Below are 25134 nucleotides of genomic sequence, written 5' to 3'. Positions count from 1 at the left end.
GTTGCTGCACAGTGAAAATCAATTTTGTGCAGACATATTTGAAGAAATCTCCCAGAGGATTGTGGCTCAAAACAAATGACTGTCGTTGCCAAAAAAAGTCTCTTTTCCCCATCCCACACATAACAGATAACACTTTGAATAATTTAATGCATGCACACAGCCACATTTTGAGGCATAATTTTGCACATGTGCAAGCAATTTAGCCCAGCTGCACAAAGCTGCACACACGGATCTGCATAAACTGGGACAGCATGTTTAGCATAAACTGATATTCAGATGAACGTGGGATCGGTTAAGGTAAATATTAACACAAGTGGCACATACTGACGCTCACTTGGACTGGGAGATGAATGATTATGATAAGTTACTTTTAGCATGGCCATTCTCTCCGAGCGTGACAGCATAAAGGGCAGAAACGTAACCCTTTGTCCCATCTACTGAATGCTACTATAGATTGTAGTTTAATATGCATAATGTCTGTGTGAAGGGGCCAAGCAGAGCTCTTATTTGCATATGAAAATATGTATAATACTGTGTCAGAAACATGTGTGAAACGTGATTCACTAAGACATTATCATTAAAGTTCATATTTTTAGATCTTAATAAATTAATATTGTTGCTGCCACATGTACCTCATACATTCACGCTGTTTCAATAGCAATGTCTTTATTGTCATCATTCATTTCATTCAGTGTTTCAGTTGAGGAGGAACCATCTTTCTTCCTTCTTTGTGCCTGACTGAACATGATTTAAGTTGTTCTTTGTCATTATGGAGGTGATTTAGCAGTTACGGTTGGTTTGCACGTTCGCCTGAAACTAAGCTTGCACTGCATGGCAGTTCCTTAATTGGTCTTCAGTTAATTAGCGTGGAGCGCGCGGCGTGAGGGCTGTGTTTGTTTTTGCGGTCAGTGTTTCGTGTTAGACTTAAACCCTTTGCAAGTGTAATGAGAAAGTGATGTGACAGTACATGAAATGGCTCTTTTCCAGGAATGAAAATTGCATATAAATGTATAAAAACTTAAATTAAAGGAAAAGCAGCAACTTCCTAAAACAACAACAACAAGAAAATACTGTTATTATTCTTACTTTTAGTGTTTATGTAAGTTATTTAGAATTATTTATGCTTCTACTGCGAAGTTACTGATTTCATCACGTTGCGTTAGATACCTTGGAGCTACTTGTTTAACACTTTTAACATGCTAATCATCGACTGTGCTTACTTACAGTAAGTGTAATTTATAAATGAAGCGTCACATTGGGTGGTCCTTATTGTTTACACTGTAAATAATCTGTGACAGCGCCTTCTGAAGAGAGGCAGCGGAGGCAGAGAGAGAGACTTGAGGGAGGCAGCTGAAGGAGGAGCTGGTTTCAAAGAGGCAGCCGACCAACGAGGCTGAATCATATTTACTAAAATATTCAACAACACTTTCCTCCAATGAGTTTTTTTCTGCAGCTCTTGACAAGAGTAACTTAACACCAACCTCCAGTGGTTGAAGTGCTGGAGTAATGTAGCGCTGATAGAGGTGATCACACATGTAACAGATTTGAAACTTTCAACAGAAGGAGGTCGGTGACACTACTTTTCAGCTTGGTGTTAAGTGACTCTTAGAAGTTGGAAGAAAAGTTTGTAAACTGAGACTCTCCTGCTGAACTGCAACGTGACATTATCATACACAAAGTACTTGAAAATGCACGTTTTAAAATCCTGCCTTGGAGGATTATCAACCTCATCCTGGATTCATTGTTTTACCAGTATCTGAAACAATATCGACCCAACAAAAGCAAACCATGGCGTGGTTTAAAACAGAGCTACAGTCTGTCAGCAGACTTATTTACTGGTAGTAATTCAACATAGATGAGGGACTTTAGTGTGGCTGTCAGGTTAGTAAAAAGATGCTGAATGTCTCAGGAGGCAGTGCAAAATGTCAGTTGTTTTATTACCCCGAAATTACAATGGAGCAGAAAGAGAAAAACACAAATCCCAGGAAAATTTACAAGGAGCAAATAAGATGACAAAATAACCAAAATAACACAGCAAGCTGCCACCGAACAACCACTCTCCCACAATCAATGCCTAAGTGGCTTTATATACTCTTGGACCCACTAACTGGATTAAACCTCTGCATGAGGTTAGGTAAGCCAGAGAGAGAAATCCCCACTGAAACCTGGAACATCTGAATGCCAATAATATTTCAAGCTGAGCAACTACTAATAAACTCTTCCCCTAAGGATTAATTTAAAGCCAACAGTGTGTGGTCACACAGAGGAAGAGGCTACTGGGCCCTCCCCTCCCGTATCAGCCCAAATTGCAATTGACTGTAATGACACTGGTAAAAAAAAATAAAAAATTGCAATTATAAAACATCAACAAGGTTAATACACACTGCACAGAAGTAAACCTGCAGGTAGAAATATGTTACATTCATTATCTAATTAAATTAGACATAAAAATCTAAGTGATTGCTGCACTCTGTGCCCAACTAGCAACAGGTGGCCTGTTTAAGGCTGATGACAGTGATTACTGTAGGAGCATTTGAAAAGGCGTAGAGGGAATCTTTTTACAGTCGACAGGCACACTCATTTCCCACTATTCTTCAGACTGGATAAAGATATTGTAAACTGCATATTCTGTTGGGATAATTCGAATAAAGTTTGATCACAAATGTAGCATTTTCTCATTAAGACGTGGGAAATGCTGATTTTATTTGGGTTGTTGTAGCGTTCTCTGGACATATATACACCACACTGTCACAGACAGACAGACTCTTGCCTATTTACGGTCAGCTCTGTGCGTTGCCAAGTTTGAAAGGCTGCGTAGTCTCTGGTCAGAAGCAGAAACACACTTTTACTTTTAAACATTATAAAAGATGTGGACATCATCAGGTTTTCAAATATGCACAAATATATCATTGTGTGAACGGGAATATTAGTGAGATAAAGTGAGGTTCGTAGGAATATTGTTTTGGGCAAAAACCAAAAAAAAAAAAATGTGTGTGTATTTTAGCACTGCAAAATCTCTTAAAAAGGTGCAATATGTAAGATTTGGCCACTTGTTGAGTTCATACTCCAAACAAATAGGGGGCAACATATCACCAGTGTAATTGCTGCCTTAAGCTCATTTAACCTTGCAGCAAGCGGTGGTATTAGCTGACTCCGTCCGGATTGGGAGCTCGGAGCACCAGGGGACTGTTGCCGTTGTTTACTATCAGGCTACCTATGACAATATAATCTGGCTAGGGACTAGCTGGATAGCATGCTAACTTCAGTAGATATCCCCGCAACACAATACACAGACGTCAAAACTGTTATTTCTTCACATTCTGTTGATAATTTTAGTTCATTTTTGATGTTTTAAAACCTTTAAGTGTCTGACTTTGCCTTCTATCACCTACCAATAGTTTGAGTTTATTTCCTTTAAATATAAACTTAACATTGACCAAGTATATTATCTATGAAAGTCACACAAATGTCACAAAAACGCAACCATAGGAGCAGTTATTCTAAGTGCTGTATCGTAGTCAACTGGACTTGTTTCAGTTTCTTGAAGACGTTTCACCTCTCATCCAAGAGGCTCCTTCAGTTCTAACTAACTGGAGGGGAGTTGCAGGCTTTTAAACTCTGCGTGGGAGTGTCCTTGCACGTGTGAGCTCTGAATTTCAGAGTCGTGATGGCCACTTGTGGGTTGTGTGGGCTAGGTGAGCCCAGGTGTGAATGGCTGTTAAGCTGTCTTGGGAGAGAACTCAGTACTGCATTGTAGGTGGGTGATAAGTAATGTCGTAGGCCACCTCCTCTGTTCAAGGACGGTCGTTCCAGTTTGAAGTAGATTTTTTTACTCCTCTTTCAAACCATCTGTCTTTTTGCTTAAAATTCAGCACACATTTTTAGCCTATTGGTCTTTTTGATTTTACCATCTCAAACAGAATCTGCAGCACTAACTTTTTTTTTTTTTTTTTTTAATTGATCAACTTCCAATTTTAATGTGCATATCCCTGTTTGACTTAATTGAGCTGGTTAGAGTCAGGCACAAACTTTCAGGTAAATCAAATTGAGCTCAAATTGGAAGGACTAGTCACGTCTCTTAATTAAAACATTACCTTGGGGTTGTTTATACCCATTAACTTAACCAGGATGATTTTTTCTTTGCTGCACTTCGGACAAAATGTACTGGTTGACGAGTTTAGCCAAATACATTGGAATAGGATAGTCGCTGAGCCGTGGATAAAGTGTGCAAATAGGAATTGTCTAGACATCTACTTAGAGACTCAGAGAATATATATTTAGTCCACCTCTCAGACTTTTATATTTGATTATGTGTAAACCTAACAAATAAATGAGAGCTTGTGATGCCAGCCTGTGATGTCACGCGACATGATTCCTAGCGGGACTATTTTAATAGTAACCAGCAGATGTCATCCTAGCCTGCCAACCTCCGACGCTGCCTGATGCCGCTTTAATGATTATTGTTTTTGTCTGGGAAAAACAAGAATCAGTGAATGTGCTGCGGGCTTTTTCTGTACTTGCTCCTGCAGAAACTGTGAGCTTATAAGAGTGTAAAGTTTAACTTACAGCAACTGTACAGTAGTTGCCCGAGGCACTTGCTGATTTTCAGTTACAGCAAACGCTACATTTTCTGAACTCTCCATAGGAACAGACTCAAACTTTGCATTTCTCTTCCTCTGTGAACTCCTTTTAATACGGGGAGAAAGGGGGAGATGCAGTGCAATTTTCTTAAGGTCATTTTCTAGTAGCCAGACTTGCGTCCAATCCATCTCAGACTGGCAACAAAGCCTGATCAACACATTTAACTGTGGAGCGAAGGCAGGGTTATTGGGTCATATTGTTCAAAACGAACACTCATCGGTAGAGAAATCTGAGGAGAAATTTGAAGAGAAGCTTTGCGTATTGACAAAATAAAGAACAGGTAGAAGTAAAAGGTTTTCTTTTCTCTCCCCTGGTGGGGTCAGCTGGGGCAAACTGAGACTGACACGACCAGGCAGCCGCCAGGGCAGTGGAGTGAGGAAGCTGCTGGCATGCCGAAAGCAAGAAAGGACTCTGATGTATAGTGGTGATGACAAGACCGCTTATTGCTTTGCCTACAAAACTATGAGAAAATGCATTCCTCTTTTATCCATCTCGTTCTGTCATCAGCTCATTCTCCTGCTAACAATCTCACCCCCTGCTGACCTTTAACCTCCCTCTATTTCTCACCATCTCCCTAATTTTCTATTTCCTGTTGACAGCTTTGTTCGTTCATCTCTGCAGATTGAGTCAGGCGTCCCCTTCCTTTTGTCTCCGTGTCATGTTCTTCCATTTAACAGATTGAAGAAGTGAGCAGAGGTGACAGCTTCATTATAATATAACAGGGCTGTTAATTGTTCTGATTACATCTTGTGGGAATTGTATCATTTACCCTCCCTAAACGAGATCGTCTCGACACTTACCTTAGCCTTTACGCATGAAAGTGTAGGATGCCTGAGCGCTTCCGCTACTTTCTGGATTCAGTCCCCATTCCTGTCATTCCCTCACCATCTATTTTTTTCCCCCCGTTCCTCCACTGAAAACAAATTTAAATGCAAACAAGGCAAATCTGCCTGGCTTGTCCTCCCACAGGAAAGACATTTAAAAAAAAAAAAAAGCAAATGAGAGGAAAATCATTGCAATCTCTCTCCCTCAGGAAATGCTCGCAGAACATGGATGGAAAATGCATAAAATAATTTTTGGATCTAATATTGTTTATTGCAATAATCATTTGCGCATTCCTTTGACGAAGATTACATCTCAGTTAACATTTCAACATGCAATCATGTGCACGGGAATAACCTTGTGAAGAGCTGTACAAACTTCAGTTTTAACATCCAATCCGCCCATTAGGTATAATTAGGTATTGCTATGCACATTTGTTCATTTCCTCTTTGATTGGTGCAGCCGAATGGGTTGCTCCTGCAAATTAAACTCAACACTTCAAACTGTGCGCACGCTTTCATCTAGAAATTCAAAAAATTCAAGGTCTCTGAACAGTTGGTTGCCCAAATTACACCACATTCCTGGGGGCCTCTGGGTGATTTAAGTTGTGGTGCAATCTAGCTATAGTTTACATTGCTCCAAACCCTGAAAACAAGATTACAGCATTTAAGCTCAGACTCTCATCTATGGTATGAATAATTATGAAGTGCGATCGTCATCATAATCCATGGCTTTAGCGAACAGATGGTTGGTAAATTCTCACAGGTGTGTCAGCGAGGATCTATGTGCGCTTCCCACATGCGACACACTTGTTTGCTGCTGCTCTTTGTCAGGCTCATGGCAGAGAAAATGAAAGGGGGCCAGCAGCCACAGACTCAGATTTCCTGGGTCCCCGCCAGAGCCAGTGCACATGTGGCAACTGCTGCTTATCCAGCCCTCATGCATTAACAGCATGGCACGGTCAGAGAAGTCATAAACAGCTGCGGGATCTATCACATAGAGGATTTATCTTTTTTTTTAATTATTATTTTTCCTTGTAATTACACCCATCTGCTTTGTTTTTGCGGCTACACGGCCATTAGCTGTGCGTTTGAATAAAATCTCCTTCATCTCTTGCTTGCCTATTTAGCAGTCACGACTTCACATCTCATGACATTCACCAAACAAATTCAACATCACGTAATCTACTTCCCTGCTCATTAGCTCTCAGACAAAATTAACGACTCTCATATTCGTGAATAAACATAACTGCACCTCCACGTATCTCTCTGTTAAACAATAACGTTGCACAAAAAACAAATTTGGCAAAATTACCTGAAATCTGATTGAGTGCGCAATTATACCCGAGCAAGAGCGTCGCCACAGCTGTGCAGCTACGCAGGAGTTTATGTAATGCTAGCTACTTCTCATGCATTGTGTTGACATGGCAGTGCAGTAGGTCATTTTATTGGTCAGATATTTCACGGTTTAGACGTAGCGGTGGTGCCTTTTTAAAAGAAAACATGCCGCCAACAGCTGTGTCGTAATTGTCCGAATATTTTAGAGCTTGAGTACATGCAGCTGAGCTGTCACAGTTCCAGATATGCGGCTCTGTGTGAGGTGACTCAGATCGACGTGTAAAAAAACTGAAAATAAAATTCTCATTATTGGCAGAAAAGCTTTTATTCACAGTTGTTTCTGATTGAGCGGAGAACGTTTTTTTCAGAGAAAATCTCATCTGGTTTTGAGTTATGAAGGTGGGAGAATAACTTGTGAATTAATTTGAAGTGAGTTGAAAAGAATCGCCCGTCTCTAGAAAACATTTAACAAAAAGATATTTTTTCTGCACCTGTCTGTCTGCCTTAACTTTGATTGAACGCTGGCCGATTCTTTTTTGGAGACTCGAACCATTTTTAAAAGTGTTACTGCCTGATTTAAACTTAACGACCGTGATTAAAACGCTCATTGCTCTGAATCCCTCGAAATAGGCATTGATTGCCAAGTGCAGTTGTTGGAGCATACATTTTAAAATCCAATATAAAAAATGTAAAAGTTAATGATCCCAAAACTTGAGCTGCAATTCTTAACAAGGTCTATTATCCATGCATCCAAATCCATGAAGCACGTTATTTGTACAAGCAAAAAAACATCTCGACAACTTAAAGAAATATTTATAATATCATTAAAATCAAAAGAAAAATAACCTCTCAAGCTTGAATGTTTCATGGTAAGCATTTTGAAAGAACTTGTGAAGTAGTGTTTTGTTTGACTCTCAAACTCTTCCCTTCCTATCAAGACTTCTAGAGCCTCAAGGTGAGATTATAGCAAAAGCAGCAGCTCTCTGTCTGTTTATTGTATACCTTCATGTGCTTGTGAGCACAGGCTCATGTGTACATCCACCTCCATGCTTTGTATCCGTGCCTTTCGTCATTACCTCATTTATTTATTGAAGTGGGATACACACACACAGGCAGCAGTTAACAAAAGATAATTTCTGCTTCATCAAGTTTGAGGAGCCCTGTAATGAAAAAACTCATAAAGGTTTTTTGGAAAAAAAGATACAGAACATCATCCCCCTTTTCATTTATCTGTATGTGCTTTCTCTCCGCTTCACATGTCTGATTTCTATTCAAACACACTGGGAAGAATGAAAAATGTTGGATAATGAAGTCTTGTCAGACTATAATTGAAGGTGGTGCATTTTCAATAATGTGGCTCATTGGAAACTGGAAACTGAGACATTTTTATTAATAACATATTTTGTTGGTTGTGATTGAGGCAAATATGCTGCGATTTTCCAAAAAATTGTTCCCTCTTGATGACAGGAGTTTCTTAAAGTCATCCAGTGTGAGACAGACAGGCAAACACATGCTGAGCTATAACTGGTAATTGTGTTAAGTGATTATTACACAGATGCTAGAATTCCCTGGTGAGTATCAATTTGTACCAGTCATTATTTGTGTCATGTACTTGCTGTGCTGAAACCTTTTTTATATACAAATATTAAAACTTAATGCCACGTACAAGTGCAGTTAGACCATTTCCTGATTGTACATTTTAGTCACTCTTTGTGCATTGAAGCAGGAATACCCACATAATGAATCATAATAACTTTGGTAACCCCTTAACTTTGCTTCATCTGGTTCAGTATTTTGGTTTGTGACCAAATACAAAATGGCATTTCCATCAGCCTCAGCTGCACTTCATGTTTAGTGCGTCCTAGTATAGGTTAGCATGCTAATATGTTAAACCTTAATGGTGAACCTGGTAAACAGGGAACCTGCTTTGTATCAATCAGCATGTTAGCATTGTCAGTGTGAGCATTTTAGCATGCTAATGTTAGCATTTTAGCATGCTAATGTTAGCATTTAGCTACAGCCTCATAGAGCTGCTAGCATGGCTGTAGACTCCTATACCACTTTTACACCAAAATTAGTATGCAAGGGTTGGTTTGTTTAAATGCAGGTAAACCCACTTAAATAGGCAATTAACTCATTCCCCATTGCCAAAAGACAGGTTTGCCTTTCTGTTTCTTTTTTTCTTGTCCATCATGTTTGTCATCACGAATGTGCATGCAGGTCATGGAAAAAACATGGAACGCAGCAGATTGTATACCTCATCAGAAAACACCCAAAAGATGTTAAAACGTTTTTTAAAAAGTCTTAATCTATAACATTCAGAAGTAGACACATCGGTTTTCCCGAGTTGATAATGAAAGTTGCACAGAAGCCACTAACAGTGTTTACTTCTTTTATGTCTTTTACTTCACTCTCTTTCAAACTCAGTAGCAACTGAACAATGTTCCTGCGCTGCTTGAACAGAGACGGATTAAATCAACATTTAACACATAATATATCTAACCTGTGGGTTGTTGATATGTTGATAACTGATGTGGTTGAGGAACGTAGATCTGTTGTTGTTTGCAAGCTGTGGCAACAAAGGAACTGAAGTGCCTCGTTCCAGGGTCGTCATAGAGAATGTCAAATAACAAAAATGCACTTCAACTTGTGAATGGAATAGAAAAATGACACCGTTATAGAAGGAGGCCTCGAACATAGGCGTGATTTCATTTTATGTAGGAAAAATGTCCTGGTTATGTTGTCAAAGTGCTTTAGAACACATTCAGTTTTTCCCCCTGGTTTTTGTCTTGAAGCAATCATCTTTGACATTCACATTCGGAGCCTATAAGCCTTTTGTGATAGTGTGTTTTGGTTTGTTCCAAGGCCTGTTGGGAGGACAGTTCTCTTCTAATGTGTGAAAAAGGGACTTTTTATTGTCTATTTGTTGAACCTAATCCCAGTTCATTTAATGGATTGTAAAAACTGTTCAGAAACCAATAAAGTGGTGACTTGCAGTTTTACGGTTACACTCTGTATGCCAGTTTTCCATCAGGGGTTAAACCACTTAAGTTTAAAGACTATACGCAGAATAGAAGTATAGTTGCACAATTTGTGCATTTGTATGACATTTTATTAATAAAAATGTTTGAACAAAAGAACATCAAATCAATTGCGGTGGGCCTGTGTTCCGTCATCACCAGTCAAATCCCATCTATCTGTACCATAGCACTGACAGTTGACTGATGGAGGAGAGGAGTCCAAAGCTATTTCCCCACTGAAAGGTCAACAACCACACACCAAAGCCATATGTGCACATATTGCAGTTACAAAAAAAAAAAAATGTTTCGAAGCTCCTTGGCTATAAATAAAGCTCCGGTGCACTTTTCATCATGCACTTCTGACATGGTTCAAGCAGATGGATTACACAAGACACAGCAATATCACCCAATATCCCCAATCCCGCCGAGAGATGTCTGAGAACATGACACACAAGAGGACTCCCTCCTCTACCACCAAGGTCTGCGACACTCGGTAGTTGTTGTTTGTGAATTGAGGTGCTCTGCAAATGACCTCTGCAGGCATTTGTAGGTGAAACATGAGTTGAACCACATATATGAGACCTAGAAGGTGGAACACAGGAAGACCTGTCAATGCTCTGTTGGGACTAACTTTAAAATAGCACAACACAAACAAGCCTGAAATCTCCTCCTAGTACAGCACCTACTTTGTGGTGATTGGTCATATTTGGAATGACTAAGAATACATGAATATTAGATTTTGAGTAAAGTTAGCGTAGTCGATGAATGAGTCACTAGTGGTGACTCGTCAATGAAGCAGCATTGCCGATTAGTGAATGCAACTACAGCGCACTCCCTGAACTAAGGCTTATTTCTGTGACGTACCGGCTGGATTCTGTGCACCGAAAACCACACTTAGGCCGGGGATCAGCGAGATGAAAAAGGACCTGCATGCCCCAGTGTTGCAAAGGCTCAAGGGCTGTGTCCACATGCTTGTCCCTCCACTCTGTCAAAACACAGCAACTCTGCCAGCCCTGATAAAACTTTCCAGGGTGCGGGGCAGAGGCTGGAAACCTCTGGTATGCAATCTCAGTCCTCTCTGCCAACAATCTCGCCAAGCTGGCCAAGCTGAGATAGGCTCCAAGTGTATTGAAAACTGCCAGGTCCAGTATTTGCTAGATTAGGACAATACTCAGTGTAAACCGATTGCGGTTTGAACTGCATTTTCTGATTATTTTAACTCACTTTAGGTTATTGTCTGAGAAAGAATAATTGAATCAAAAAATGTGCAGCCATCCATATTTATTCATCCATATTTTAGTCGATTTTGTAGCAGTTAGCTTCAGTGATATATAATTGTACTGCAGCAACATGACAAAGGTGAATACAGGACATTGTAACATAATGCCAGCCTTAAAGAGTATGTAAACCTGAAAGTGAATGCAGCTGTTTTATATGCAAAACATGTGAGCACTCTAAATGTAATATCATCAGAAGTGGGTAACTGCCACTCGTGCCTGGAATGAGCCACCAGGGTTGGATGTACTTATCCTGATTAGCCGAGCACATGCGAGCAAATTCGTTGGGCTGTGATGAGAAGATGAGGGTCCAGACCATCAGAGCTCATTTATAGTGAATCCAGTGTTAAAGGGACAGTTCACCCCAAAATGAAAAATACATATTTTTACCGATCACGTTTTTGTAATGTCATAGCTTATCGGCTTGGAGAAAAAGACTGGAAAACTATGCACGTGTGGAAGGTATCCTTTCAAACGTGTTTAACATTGTGAAAGGACATATTTTAAACCAAATTATGTTTTCCTAAACCTCACCAAGTATTTTTGTTGCTTAAACGTAAGTCTTCCAGTTCCCTAAACCTAGTCCAACTCACTAAATGCAGTCTATTGATGTAAAGCCTGTCATTGGTTGCCTATTCCCAAGCTTCCTTCTGCTATCTGTGTGTACTATTTTCAAATCCTAAGGTACTCTGACAATAACCTGTACAAAAACAAGCTAGCAGCTGTGACCTTTTCTTTTGCAGGGATTGAGCCATTTCAATGCCAGGCTCACCTCCCTACAGACAAAGAAAGTTTAATCCAACACTATTCAGCAGAGGCACCATCCAAGATCACTGTGATTGATTCAAGGACAAGCAAGCAAGCAAGAGATTTATTTGTAAATATATTTAAGAGACTGTCTCTCTTTGTGTCTTCCTGTCCAGGTAATGTCTTTGTGGTGAGTTTGGCATTTGCCGACCTTGTGGTAGCCTTCTACCCCTACCCCTTGGTTCTGTACGCCCTCTTCCATGACGGATGGGCACTGGGAAACACACAATGCATGGTAAGACCACATCAGTGATTGCATGATTGAGTTTACCTCCAGTACCAGACAGAAACACTTCATCCTCTCTCTTTCTGTGCAGGTCAGTGGTTTCCTTATGGGGCTGAGTGTCATCGGCTCCATTTTCAACATCACTGGGATCGCAGTGAACAGATACTGCTACATCTGTCACTCATTCTCCTACAGTCGGCTGTACAGCTATCGCAACACTCTGCTGTTTGTTGCCTTAATTTGGGTGCTCACTATAGTGGCCATTATCCCCAATTTCTTCGTCGGTTCCCTGCGCTACGACCCGAGGGTCTACTCCTGCACCTTCGCCCAGAATGTCAGCAGTTCCTACACAGTGGCAGTAGTGGTGGTTCATTTTCTTGTTCCCATCGCAGTGGTTACCTTCTGTTATCTACGCATCTGGGTGCTTGTGATTCAGGTCAGTCTTCTGCTTCTCTGCTTCTGCACATGATTATTTATGTATTAACACAGATGATATTATGGAGGGATTTTTTGAATAGCAAAGCCAAATAAACCTGCAAATATGCCCTGAGCTGTGAAGAACACCCTTGGGCCAAGCTATAACAACATCCATCAGCCTTTCAGGGTTCATCTAAATTAGACCTGTAATGTAGAAAATATTGTTCTGATATGTTGGACTTTAATTGTTGACACTTTCTTCAATGAGTGTGACTTTTTTTAAAGGCCAAAAACCCACTGACCAAATACCCATCATCCCACTACTGAAATCCTTTCTGAAATATACCAGTTGAGTTGATCATTTTGCTCTTTAATTAGCGGAAAGTGTAGACACAAAACAAACTCTGAAGATGGCAAAAAACTGGCAAAGTCAGTGCCTGTGACTTCAGCTGAGATATCATGTTTGACAGGCAGAAAGATGGACAAGATCCCTGGAGTGGGTCTATGCGTGGATCTGTGTGTGTGTGCATGTGTGGATGTCACTGTATGTGTGAGTTTCTGTCTAGTTTTGTGTGTAAGATAGAGATAGAGAGTAGAAGAAAGAAACAGCAGCCTCCTAGAATCATTTACAGTCGAATTTTATGTGTTTTCATCACCCAGGTGCGACGTAAGGTGAAGACAGAGGAGAGCCCCCGCCTCAGACCGAGTGACATGCGGAATTTCATCACCATGTTTGTTGTCTTTGTGCTGTTTGCCATCTGCTGGGCTCCACTTAACCTGATCGGCCTGGCGGTGGCCATAGATCCGTCCCGTGTGGCCCCCCGTATCCCCGAGTGGCTCTTTGTGGTCAGCTACTTCATGGCCTACTTTAATAGCTGTCTGAATGCCATCATCTATGGCTTACTCAACAGGAATTTCAGGAACGAGTACAAACGCATTGTCACCTCCGTGTGGGTGACTCGGCTTTTTGTGACAGAGACTTCCCGAGCCGCCACAGACGGCAGGAGCATGAGGAGCAAGCAGTCGCCGCCTCCTCCACTCAACAACAATGAGTCAGTGAGAGATCGCACAAACAAAGAATGAAATCTGGAGCCTGGAGCCTGTTAAATGGTAATTCCTGTTTTTATGTGACATTCAGACAGTTGTGCAGCTAAAGAGTTTCAAGTGACAAATTAAACTGGAATACATGGCTCAGTTTTCTGTTGGGCGACATCAATCAGAACAAGGTGCAGTTGAACACAGTAAAGGAGACATATTATGCTCATTTTCAGGTTCATCATTTTACCACTAGAACAGGTTTACATGCTTTAGTGCTTAAAAAACACATCAGTTTCCTCACACTGTCCAGTGCTGCAGCACTGTATTCCCCCTCTGTCTGAAACGCTCTCTTGTAGCTCCTGTCTCTTTAAGGACCCTGTTCCCTATAACCCAGTCTGCTCTGATTGGTCAGCTCACACATGCCTAAGCCAGCACCACTAACAACAACAGAGCAGCCGTGCTAGTTCAAATCTTATGTGCCAAACTAACTGCTAAGCAAAAAATATGCAAATGTGTGACATGGTGACATAGTGTGATGTCACAAAGTCACATAATTAAAGGCAGGACTCCTGACGAGGCGTTTCAGGAGCAGGGTTTTCTGTGGGAGAGAGGAGCTTCTGTTGGTGCGGACTTTGACCTTTTTAACTTTCAACATCTTTTACACGGACATGAACCTGTATAACACACTGAAAGAAAGAAAGAAATAGCATAATAGGTCTCCTTTAATATTAGATGTTTTTAATCATTTTTGGTAAAGTTTTGAAGAATTTTTTATTAAAAATGACTTCATTAAAGTTTGTCTTTTGGAGGATTAACTCATATATACATATTAATATCATATATTAGAGATTTCGTTATGTTCTGAGAAAACTGAGCCATGATTTGCAGTTTCATTTCACTCTTACTCAAAAAACCATCTGAATGGTATTTCATAAAAAAATATGATATCCTTTAATGTCTGCTGCTGCTGTGGACTCTTCGACATATTTCACTAACCTGTGGAAACCACTGGGAAGCATACACCTCTCTTTAGTAACTTCAGAAGCCTCAAATTGTTCAACTCGCCTCAAATGAATGCTAGATTAGTAGAAGAGGAGATAATGTCAGTCTGTCTATAATGTATAATGTCAGTCTGATGGGGTTTGACAGTAATGTGGTCAGAATTGCACATTGACCTAGATGGGGCAGTAGCATATATTTCATGCTGCCTGGTCTGACCCTCTTGCACTGCAGATAACAAGAAACAAAAACTTAGTAATAAACATAAAAGTTAGTTCAGGAACACAAACTATCACCAAACCATTTTTCAGTTTTTGAAAGTTCACCACCCAAAAAGTGGTGCATGTGATGTAGCAGGTAGAGGACACCCGCATATCTATTATTGCTGCTGTATCCATCATTCTGAATATCACCTTTACTTCTCAGCTGCTGCAGTTTGGCCATTATGTAACTTTACTGCAACACCAATTTTTAGGATAGGTCACTGTAGGCTGCATGAGAAGATGCCTTTGATATTGTCTTTTATTTATCTAAAAAAAACTAAAAACATTTCCTACAAAGAGCAATGTGTGGAAAAAAAATTACCAAGCCTATGTCCAGCAATGATTTGATATTGCACCGGTGAAGCTTTTCTTCAAAACTTACTAGTATTTTCCCTCACATTTCTTCCTAATTTTCTGCTGTAGGGATGCAACATGAGTTTTATACAGAGTACAAAAGCAATTTAAACACTTTTTGCAAATATTTCATCACAAATGAAAATGTAGCATCCATAGCTATTAGACTCACACTGTCAAAAACACATTAATAGAATTATAACATAAAAAATTATGTTCAAAAATATTAAACTGTGTAGACAACAAATAGATATTAATTCACTTTAAATGGAAGGCTAAATCTGATTTAGGGAACCCCAGTGGTGGGAAGTAACTAAGTACACTTACTCAAGTACTGTTCTTTAAGGGTAATTCCACCAACTTTACATATTAAAGTGTGCTTACAGGTCTTGGGGAGTACTACTGCATATGTGAAAAAGGTAGAATAAAGCCTTGTGGGTAAAGCAGTTTCTGGTCTATCATTACAGTCCTTGAAAAAAAAAAACAAGTAATTGGACTCATTCTGCACAGAGATAGTCCATGCATTCTTCATTTTTAAATGTGGCACCTACATTACCCACGATTCAATTTAGCCAGCAGCACTCCCCAAGACCTGTAAACACACTTGAACACACATTTTCTGCTACCAACTCAAGCTTCTCAGTAGTATATTTAGTAGTTGACATTGACAATATCTCGCCCTTTACCAGCTGCAACACTGAACTGATGTACACATTAATGCATCATTTATACCATATATATAATATTCTGCATAACAAGTAATTTTACTTTTGGTACTGTGATTATATTTTGAGGTTGGTGCTTTTGTATTTTTACCAAAAGATCTTAGTAATAGTATTAATACTTAGTAATACTTAGTAATCACTCCACAGTGCAGGTGATAGTGACTGACAGTCACACTTCACACAGCTCCATACTCTGATGTCAACATTTTAATAAAGTCACTCTGCAATCAGATGTTTAATTTCACCAAATAACCAAGTGCAGCAGCGTGGATGATTCTTTATACACACTTTGCTATGCAATTCAAAACACAGTGGTTGTCACGATCCAAGACATCCAACATCAGTTGGGTATAAAATTATACCCAGTTAAGACTGAGACACCCCCTCACCTTAGTGCATCCATATTTAAATGACGCGTCAAGCCGATTTACTGTAAATGATGCTGCTCTTCAAGCCTCAAAATAACAAAAATGACTCAGATGTTTGTCCTGTCTTCTATGTCGGAAAGCCTCGAGCCCCGACAAAAAGGAAGTGGATAAATAAATGTATTCACTGAATGCGCAGCAATAAAGAATGGGCACAGGTTCCTCTGCCTCCTTCATCAGATGTAGTACAAGTATTTTATTCTTCATTTTGAAATACTTATGCAAAAGTTTAGCTTTTCATTTCACAGGTAATTTAACTATCTATTTTCATCTTTGTTAATTAAATTTCTAAGAAAAAAATGAAACACTTCATCACCAGGGACACATTTTGATGCATTCACTGTGGAAAAACAAACAAAAACAAAAAAGAGCACATTAAGGGAAATGTTAGGAGTTGTACTGTCACCCGGGCGTAGTTAATCTGGCAGAAGAGTGACGTTCTTTGCCTCTTAAATGAAACGTGTCTCGAAAGATGTGGATTGTTGAGAAGGTACAGCTCATATCTGTATTCTCATCTCAGGGTGCCTACCGAACATTTTTGTTGTCGTCCGAAACATGTGCAGTGAATCGGCTGCCATATAAGGGAGTCTGAAGACATTTCAAAGACATATTTTGTAAATTAGTGTTAGTGTGGTTTTTAACTGTGGTATATTGTTATTGGAGATGTATTCAAAATGTGTTTTTTTTAAATTAATATATATGAAGTAACCCCCCAACAGTTTATCATCGGATAATGCTTAACTTATCTTTCCATTACCTTTACAACAGTGTTGCAAAGTGCATCTAAAACAACCTCTTGCTTAATTGGCATGTATATTGCGTCACTGCAAATACATTTGCTTCTCAGTGTGGAGTAATGGAATCAGCTTCAGTTGCAAAAATCAAATATCCAAGACTGGCAAAACTACTTCTTCAAAATAATTTAAGGGTTTGGGGTTATTTTTTCCACATTTTTGTGGCACATTTATTTGTTCTTATACAGGGTAAATTGCGCAAAGCCATAGATCAAGAATGGCAACAGATGCAAGGCTCAAAGTCGTACTATAAATATTCATAGGACAAGACAGATGCGAGAGCATTGCAAGCAGAGGAGGAACATTTGGAAGAGAAAAATGACATTTGTGGTGCAGAGGAGGATAGAAAACAGGGATGTATCGAGCTTTTGTCTGAGAGATGGGATTTCGATGAATAAAGGGAGTGACCACTGTATGCAGTCCTGACAACAGAGGTGAGAAGGTCATTCACTCACCGGGGAAGCAGGAATGCTGTCCAGGTTGCTGCGGGGAAGGGAGAGCTGAACATCAAAGGAAGCTAAAAAAAGAGTGTAGTTGTTTTGGAAAAGGTAATGCTCAAACATCTGGAGAGTGTTTTAGATGCACTGTGAGGGAGGAAAAGACTTCAATCTAAACCAAAGAAAAGGGCATAGCTGAAAGCAGTTAGGTGTACATACACGTTGTCGAGTTCTTGCTGGGGGAAATCTTTAAAACACCTCGGGTCCTCTGAGGTTCTTTTTTCATTCAAAAGTACTGCCTTACAGTTAATACAACAGTGTCAAATTTTAAATATTATGGCAAGTGCCATATTTTCTATCAAACACAAACCCATTCAGTTTGCCTCCATACTGCTTCGTTTTGTGTATTCAGGACAGTCGTCTATACAAAGTTTGTGCTGCAGCATGGCGTAGAGGTTCACACGCAGGCCTCAGGCAGGAGACTCAAGAAGAAGAAGAACAAATATTATCTTTTTCTCCTTTGTGCTTATTTCTATACACCCTACAGTGAAAATGATGTAACTATGTTCATTTATGTTCCCTACGCTCATTGTCAGCACCCTTTATCTGGGGCCTTTTCTCCTTGCAAACAGATATGACACCTCGCTTGCCAGCTGACAGGGTTCAGAGTTTTTAAACCTGCACGTAATTAAAATGCTGTTTTCTGCCACATACAGCACATCCTCACAGCTTTCAGTTTTTAATCACTGGGCTTTAACATAGACCAATTGTTCAGCCCGCCAAATCCTGTGATAAAAACTGTTTTCAAATTGGACAGGTGGCAGTACTAAAATGTTTTTCTGAGAAAAAAGGGCCACAGACATTATTACTTTTATTCACTGAAATTTTTAAAAAGCCTTCAGAGTTTCCTATTTTTTAGTTTCTCACAACAGCAGCTACAGGTGTACTCGTGCTATGTGTGATTTTAAGTCAGGAAAAACAACATTATAACTTCTGAGTCAAAAAACAGTGAACCTTACTTTTATCATTAAATGTGAGTTGAAGACGCAACGTATATACAGTACTAATGGTGTAAATACAACCTCTGCCTTCAAAATAAACACACACAAAGCGAAATAAGCGGTGAAGGTTATCACAATGTTTTTCTTCGGAAGATGAAAGCTAAGGTTTCTATGTGCTGCTAATCCTTCAGAGTGCTCTGCTCAATGAGGCGACACACTCTCAAATGTCTGCATTATGCTGGTTGAGTCTCTCTTGCACTCTCCCCATCGTCTGTGCACAATACTCATGCGCGGTTGACATTTTCCGAAAAGAGGCATTCCCTCGAATTTCTCAGTTTCTGACTTTTTATTCACTCACATGTGACCTCTGTTTCGGAGAAAAAGTGGCACAAGTGAAGCAGCCACTTTGCATTTGAAAAGGCTTCCATTTGATAGCTGCCCTAAACACAGCCACTTAGCAGACCAATGAATATTGTAATTACAGGCCAAAGAACACAAGCTTTTTCCAAATCATAGAACCTTGATGTAGTCAGAATATAATACAATTTTAAATAAATTAGGGTGGCATTAAGATAATAAGACAAAACATGTTGACATAGGGTGATATGCCAATTAAAGGTCCCATATTACGCTCATTTTCAGGTTCATACTTGTATTTTGTGTGTCTGCTGAAAAATGTTTACATGCTTTAATGTACAAAAAGCACCTCTATTCACCCTGAACACTCTCGTCTCTTTAAGGCCCCTCTCCTGAAAAGCCTTGTCTGCTCTGATTGGTCAGCTCTCACAGGCCTGAGTAGGCACCGCCCACCTTGTTTCAGCATCAGCTGTGTCGATGGCCGTGCTGAGACCATATTCACACACGGCCATTTTCCTCTGATGTCACACTCAGGGTGTAATAGCCAAATTCAATTATCAAAAGGATAATGTCGTTCTTTGCTGTTGCAGGTTGCAAATTATGTAAAGGTAAGGAATCTGACAAAGCGTTATCATTTCACCACTTTCCAATTGATCAGCAACTGAAAAGACAATGGATAGTAAAATTCTGGAGAGACATCGGGCCATATTTCAAGGTAAACAACAGGTAAACAAAACAGTGTATTTGATAACTTGTTAGCTACTGTTGACAACAGCATACCACTTTTTTTATATAACCTTTCCATTTTGGCAATGTCCAGGCTACAGGAAATAAGTCCAAGATGTGCGCTGATATTTTCAGATTTAATTCTCTCCTTTGCAATCAAACATTAGCTGTTGAAATATAGCCCAATGTCCCTCTGGATTTTCACTTTCCATTGTCCTTGCTACTTCATCAGGAAGCGATGAAACGATATCAATTTGTCAGATTAGCTTTTTTTATCGGCTACAATTAGTCTAGAACACATTATCCTTTTAAAAACTGCACTTGAGCTTCCCACCCTGAGTGTGACATCATAGGATAACGGCTGTCATGTGAATAAGGTCTATAGCCAAGGTTGGTGACAATCTTACGTATTGTCGGCTTGTTTGCATTTGATACCTTCAGTATTTATCTGACACCTAGACCTGCTTTATGATAAAAAAAGACGGAAATCTCACTTTCTACAATATGGGACCTTTTAAGGCTGTAGCTCATCAAGGCTCTAATTTGATTTGATTTGATTTGATAATGTAAAATATTCTCCTCAGCGCATTTGCCAGCTCACAGTTCAGACTACACTTACACTATCTTGTCTAACGTTGTTTTTAAGGGCTGAGGGATGTGGGCACATGATTAAAACGTGGCAACTCTGAAGCCTCGCCGTTGTCTGCTTTTATTTTCATCTGGACACACTCACGATACAGAGCCCCATTCTTGTTGCGTGTGTCATTAATGGGTTATGTAACAGCACGACAACATCAGCTCACAGCAAAAGACAGAAAAGGATGCGGCGCTGATCAAATTATGCGCAAGGCACCTGCACTGAGATGGAAAATAAAATGATAAGCCTTGGGAACATAATTGAATGCATTTACAGTGTGCTGTCATGGGAAATACAATGACGAACCACAGAAAATATTGAAACGCAGTTGGGTATGTATCTTCTATAGTGTTTACAAACCAGAAACCAATCTACACATTGAAAACTGTGACTCTGAAAACATCAATGAAACAGCTATTAAAACGTTTGCAAAGCACAAATCCTTTTCACCTGATAAATATTTACACTCAGTGGCCACTTAATTGGCTGCAGCTCATTAGACGTAGGGAGGATCTGTTTGCCTGCAGCCTGAATTCATTGAGGCAGGAATAAAAGTCCTTGGTTGGAAATGTTACACAAGAATTTCTGTTCATGCTGTAATGTTTTTATTAGTTCTTCTGGTGTAAAGAGGCACCGGAGTAAACCAGACGTTTAAATGCGTCTTTTTTTAAAAACCGCATTTCAGGCATTTAGCCAGTCGACGTCTTGTGTCTTGATAAATGTCTTCTGTCGCAGGGGCTGTGTGAATGTGCATGCTTGTCCGATGTTATTTCTGACCGATGATCATTGACAAGAGCTCACTAACAGGTGCAGGCCGAGATGCCCAGAGGATGGTCTTAGTAACATGAACCAAAGGGAAATCTGTGGAATGTAATGGAAAACTTCAACACTCAAAAAGGCTTGGTTGTGACACTGAGTCTCATCAAAATGAACTGTGTGTAAAAAAGATATGCATTATGTGTACAGTTCTACTGAAACACGATGTTATGGAAAATAAAATTGATATATATATCGTACTTTGTGACATTTTCTCATTTATTCAGCATGAACACAAACAGCATCGAGCTTTGTTGCTCCCTTTTCCATGATTGCGTTCCGTATTTCATTACTTAGTAAGTGGTTAAAAGGTTTCTTAAAAGCCCAAATTCACCACAACCAACACATTCCTCATTGTAGACCAGGATGCCGGACTTTTAAAGGGTGTTTTTACTGAAAGTTTCCTGTGGATGCGGTACTTGCTCAAGGCTTAGAATTAGTTTGAATCGGAGCTGGAAAGCTTTTTGCCAGCTAGTGGTGCATACTTTGAACTCCCTTATGCCATCAGGCCCTGCTGCTTTGCACTTGCAGAGCTTTCCCCAACTCTTCTTTTATATTCGGAGCCGAGATGGATGGATAGTTTGAAGGGAAAGCATATTGCCGCCCTTAGCTTGGAAAAAATGTGGGTATGTGAATGCGGTAAACAGCTTGGGAAGTTAAAGAGGTATACATTAGGTCACATTAGGCATGTTTGCTGCACTTTGTGGAAATATGCATTTTTATTTTTTATTTTATCTATCAAGGTCACACGTTATATTTAAGAGTACACTAATGAGACATAATAAGCCTTACTTTGTATCAGTTAAGGCTAAAAACTAGACGTAATTTGTTCATTATAAGAATATTAAAAAACACAGTTATATATAAGTAAACTATTCATTTTGTTTGTTTATTGCCTAATAAGGAACATTTACATCTAGTTTTTAAAATCTCGGTTTGTCACGTGTTATTAGTTTACTGTACTGCTAGGTGAGCCCAGGTGTGAAGACAGTCGTTCCAGTTTGACATAGCTGGATTCCTTTACTCCTCTTTCAAACCATCCTTCTTCTCTGGCCAAGATGTTTACATTGTTGTCCTCAAAGGAATGATTTTTCTTCTTCAGATGTAAATGGACAGCAGAGTCTTGACCTGGGCTATGTCAAACTGGAACAAAATGTCTTTGAACAGAGGAGGTGACCTACGACTTTACTTATCACCCACCTACAATGCTGTACTGAGTTCTCTCCCCCAGACAGCTTAACAACTATTCACACCTGGGCTCACCGACTCCTAGCAACCCACATGAAGGCCGGTTGAGTCAGCGACCCACAAGTGGCCCTAAAGACTCTGAAACTCAGAGCTCACACATGTCCTTAACGATTCTGTAAGGACACTCCCACACAGAGTTTAAAAGCCTGCAACTCCCCTGCAGTTAGTTAGAACTGAAGAAGCCTCTTGGATGAGAGGTGAAACATCTTCAAGAAACTGAAACACGTCCAGTTGCCTACGATACAGCACTTAGAATTGTATACAGTACTTATCCCCATGCTGATGGAAAAGTCAGGCGAAGTTTTGTAGTCCACAAAACATTACTGGAGCTTCACAGCAAAACAGTGTCGCAGCATTCTCCTAAACCACTGAAGTAGATGGGGACTTGCTTTAAAATGTAAAAAAAAAAAAAAATACATACAGGCCTCTATATAGGGGGTTCTTTTTCGTTGTTTTAAGTCCCCATCTACTTCAGTTGTTTAGGAGAATGTTTTGGGGACGAGACTTCACCTGATTTTTCATCTGCACAGTGGTGAGTAATGACTGAATTTTCATTTTGGGGTGAAACTCTCCTTTAATCAGTCTTGGCATTATAATTGGAAAACAAAATTTCCTATTATTAGCCCATAATAGGTTTAGCTGTTCCTTATGTGTGCTTTGAACTACAGCTGTCACATAATACAAATCTTTATTATTCTTCAAACACTCCACAGAGTGTAGAAATAAGACACTCAGAGAAGTAAACGCAGATTAGATTTTAGCAGACAGCAGGACATGGAAAAGTGGCTGGAGGTGATCCAACACCGGAGGCAAGGATTATGATTAAGAAAGGGGGATGTGGTTAGTAGAAATTACTGCTTGCTCATGATGAATAATTGCAGGGGGTGATATCCAGATGGTGGTCTTGACTCATCCCTGCACAATAAAACCCAATGCACACATCACCGCTGTCATAAGATGTTAGAGGAGACGCACAATCAGTCGCTTCGAGGGAATAACTTCAACAAGTAACACAGCGTGTAATATCTTCTCATGCAACACTTTTTTTTTTATTTCGGAGCGCTAACACATCCAACAAGGGGTTCTGCAAGCGTAGATCTCACTCTAACCCCGGTGGTCTCATATATTAAATCTGTGTCCTTTTCATTAGAAGACAGCCTCTTCACCCACAGTACAATATGGTGCCACAGATGAGGAGGTCAGCTGATGTCAAAGTGATTAATAAGGCTTCCAAGTCTGATTATTTTGTTCTGCAATTTCATTACGTCCATTCTTCACTTAAATATCACAGTGTAATTACACCCCCCACCTAAAGAAAAAAAAAAAAAAGCTTCCTTCTCGCAATATCTGGCCGAACCATGGAAGTGAATGTCACAAGTCCAAAAGATCAACCAACTGTTGATGCTCATATTTCGAGGTGGTGACTCTGTCTTCCAGTAGCCGGGCAATATTTATTTCAAGGCTTAACTGACAGATAATAATTCTGATTGACATTTAATGTGCGAAAGAGGACTTTAATTGCACCTAATGCATGGATTAACAAAGATAATCCATACATTAGATTAACTGTATTAATCCCTGTATTCATTTCACTCAGTAACAATATGATAGCATTTAATTCCTCTGAGATTTGTGGGCACTCTTTAATGAAATGACATGGATTAATTTAACGGATAAGGCGCATAAATTATGAGGTAACTACTGTGTGGATCTTTATTTACAGAGTTTGAATTACTTTTAATTGAAGGTTTCTAATGAATGTATTTGTGTCAGAGCAGTACATTAGCAGTACACCATGATGGAGAGGAAATGCCCAAATTCTAAAAATTTGGAAGCCATGTGCTTTAAACTGGTCTGCCCTTTGACACATGGACCTCTTCACATTTAAAACACAGATACCATGCCAGACACTTCCCCGTGGAGCAGGACTCAGCAGGCTTTTAGAGACAAATGGGATCAAAGGACTCATGCCATTTTTTATTTTTTATTACATTTATGTGGAAACTGATTCTGCATGTCTACAAACTGTATTCTGCTACTATTTTGAATTTATGCTTATGACACCTTAAGGAAGACCTTGATCTGTCTCACATGAATCTAAACTATGTCACTATTGTCGGTCCCTTAAAATCCAGCTTTCCCGTTTTACCTTGAGTTTGGAAAAATTATCTGATTCCACGCTGTCTGACAGCCTCACATTGTTCCAGCTCTTCATAGCACTGACTCCATGTTTTTCTGCCTGGCTGCACAGTTCCACCAAATGGAAATACATTCATTTTCCCCAAAAGTTTTCGTCTGACACAGTTGATATGTTTGGAAAGACCCAACAGTGAGTCAGAGTCATTTCTTTTCTTTTTTTTGTATTATTATTTTTTGGGGCATTTTTGCCCTTAGATAGTGACAGATGAAGGGGCAGACAGCAAATGGGAAGAAAGAGAAGTCTAACATGCACAAAAGTCTTCTGTGCCTTGAATCAAACCGGTGACGACAAACTGTGTGGCTCATCACACAGTCATCATCACAACTCATCACATACAGCAGCTCAGTCGGTGGTCGTAAGCTTCAAACTATTAAGCTTTACCTTCCCCTCTGCTGTCAGTTATGCACGAGAATGGCTCTGCGGTCACGTTAGCAATAATATATAGGCAACATCTGGTTAGACTTTCAAAATAAAGCTTGCTGACGAACATATGACCACGGTCTGGTTAGGTTTGGGCACAAAAACTTTTGGTTAGGTTCAGGAGAAGATTATACTTTGGGTGAAAAT

At 39.8% G+C, this 25134-nt stretch overlaps 1 protein-coding gene across 2 annotated transcripts in view; it reads left to right on the top strand.

Annotated features, from left to right (window-relative positions):
* Positions 1 to 21177, top strand: part of mtnr1bb (melatonin receptor 1Bb) — a 43317-nt gene extending 22140 nt beyond the window's left edge. The window contains exons 2-6 of one of the 2 annotated variants that reach the window (XM_073478848.1): positions 12021 to 12139; positions 12222 to 12566; positions 13208 to 13603; positions 13774 to 13778; positions 21117 to 21177. In XM_073478848.1, coding sequence (XP_073334949.1) covers positions 12021 to 12139; positions 12222 to 12566; positions 13208 to 13603; positions 13774 to 13778; positions 21117 to 21177 — 926 coding nt within the window. Of the gene's footprint in view, positions 1 to 12020; positions 12140 to 12221; positions 12567 to 13207; positions 13631 to 13773; positions 13779 to 21116 lie in introns of those variants that run through there. The other variant, XM_073478846.1, reaches the window with a different exon arrangement.
* Positions 21178 to 25134: the final 3957 nt, after the last annotated feature.

The sequence above is a fragment of the Pagrus major genome, chromosome 13, assembly GCF_040436345.1.
Source record: "Pagrus major chromosome 13, Pma_NU_1.0".
NCBI lineage: Eukaryota > Metazoa > Chordata > Actinopteri > Spariformes > Sparidae > Pagrus > Pagrus major.
This window is presented reverse-complemented; position numbering and strand designations above follow the sequence as displayed.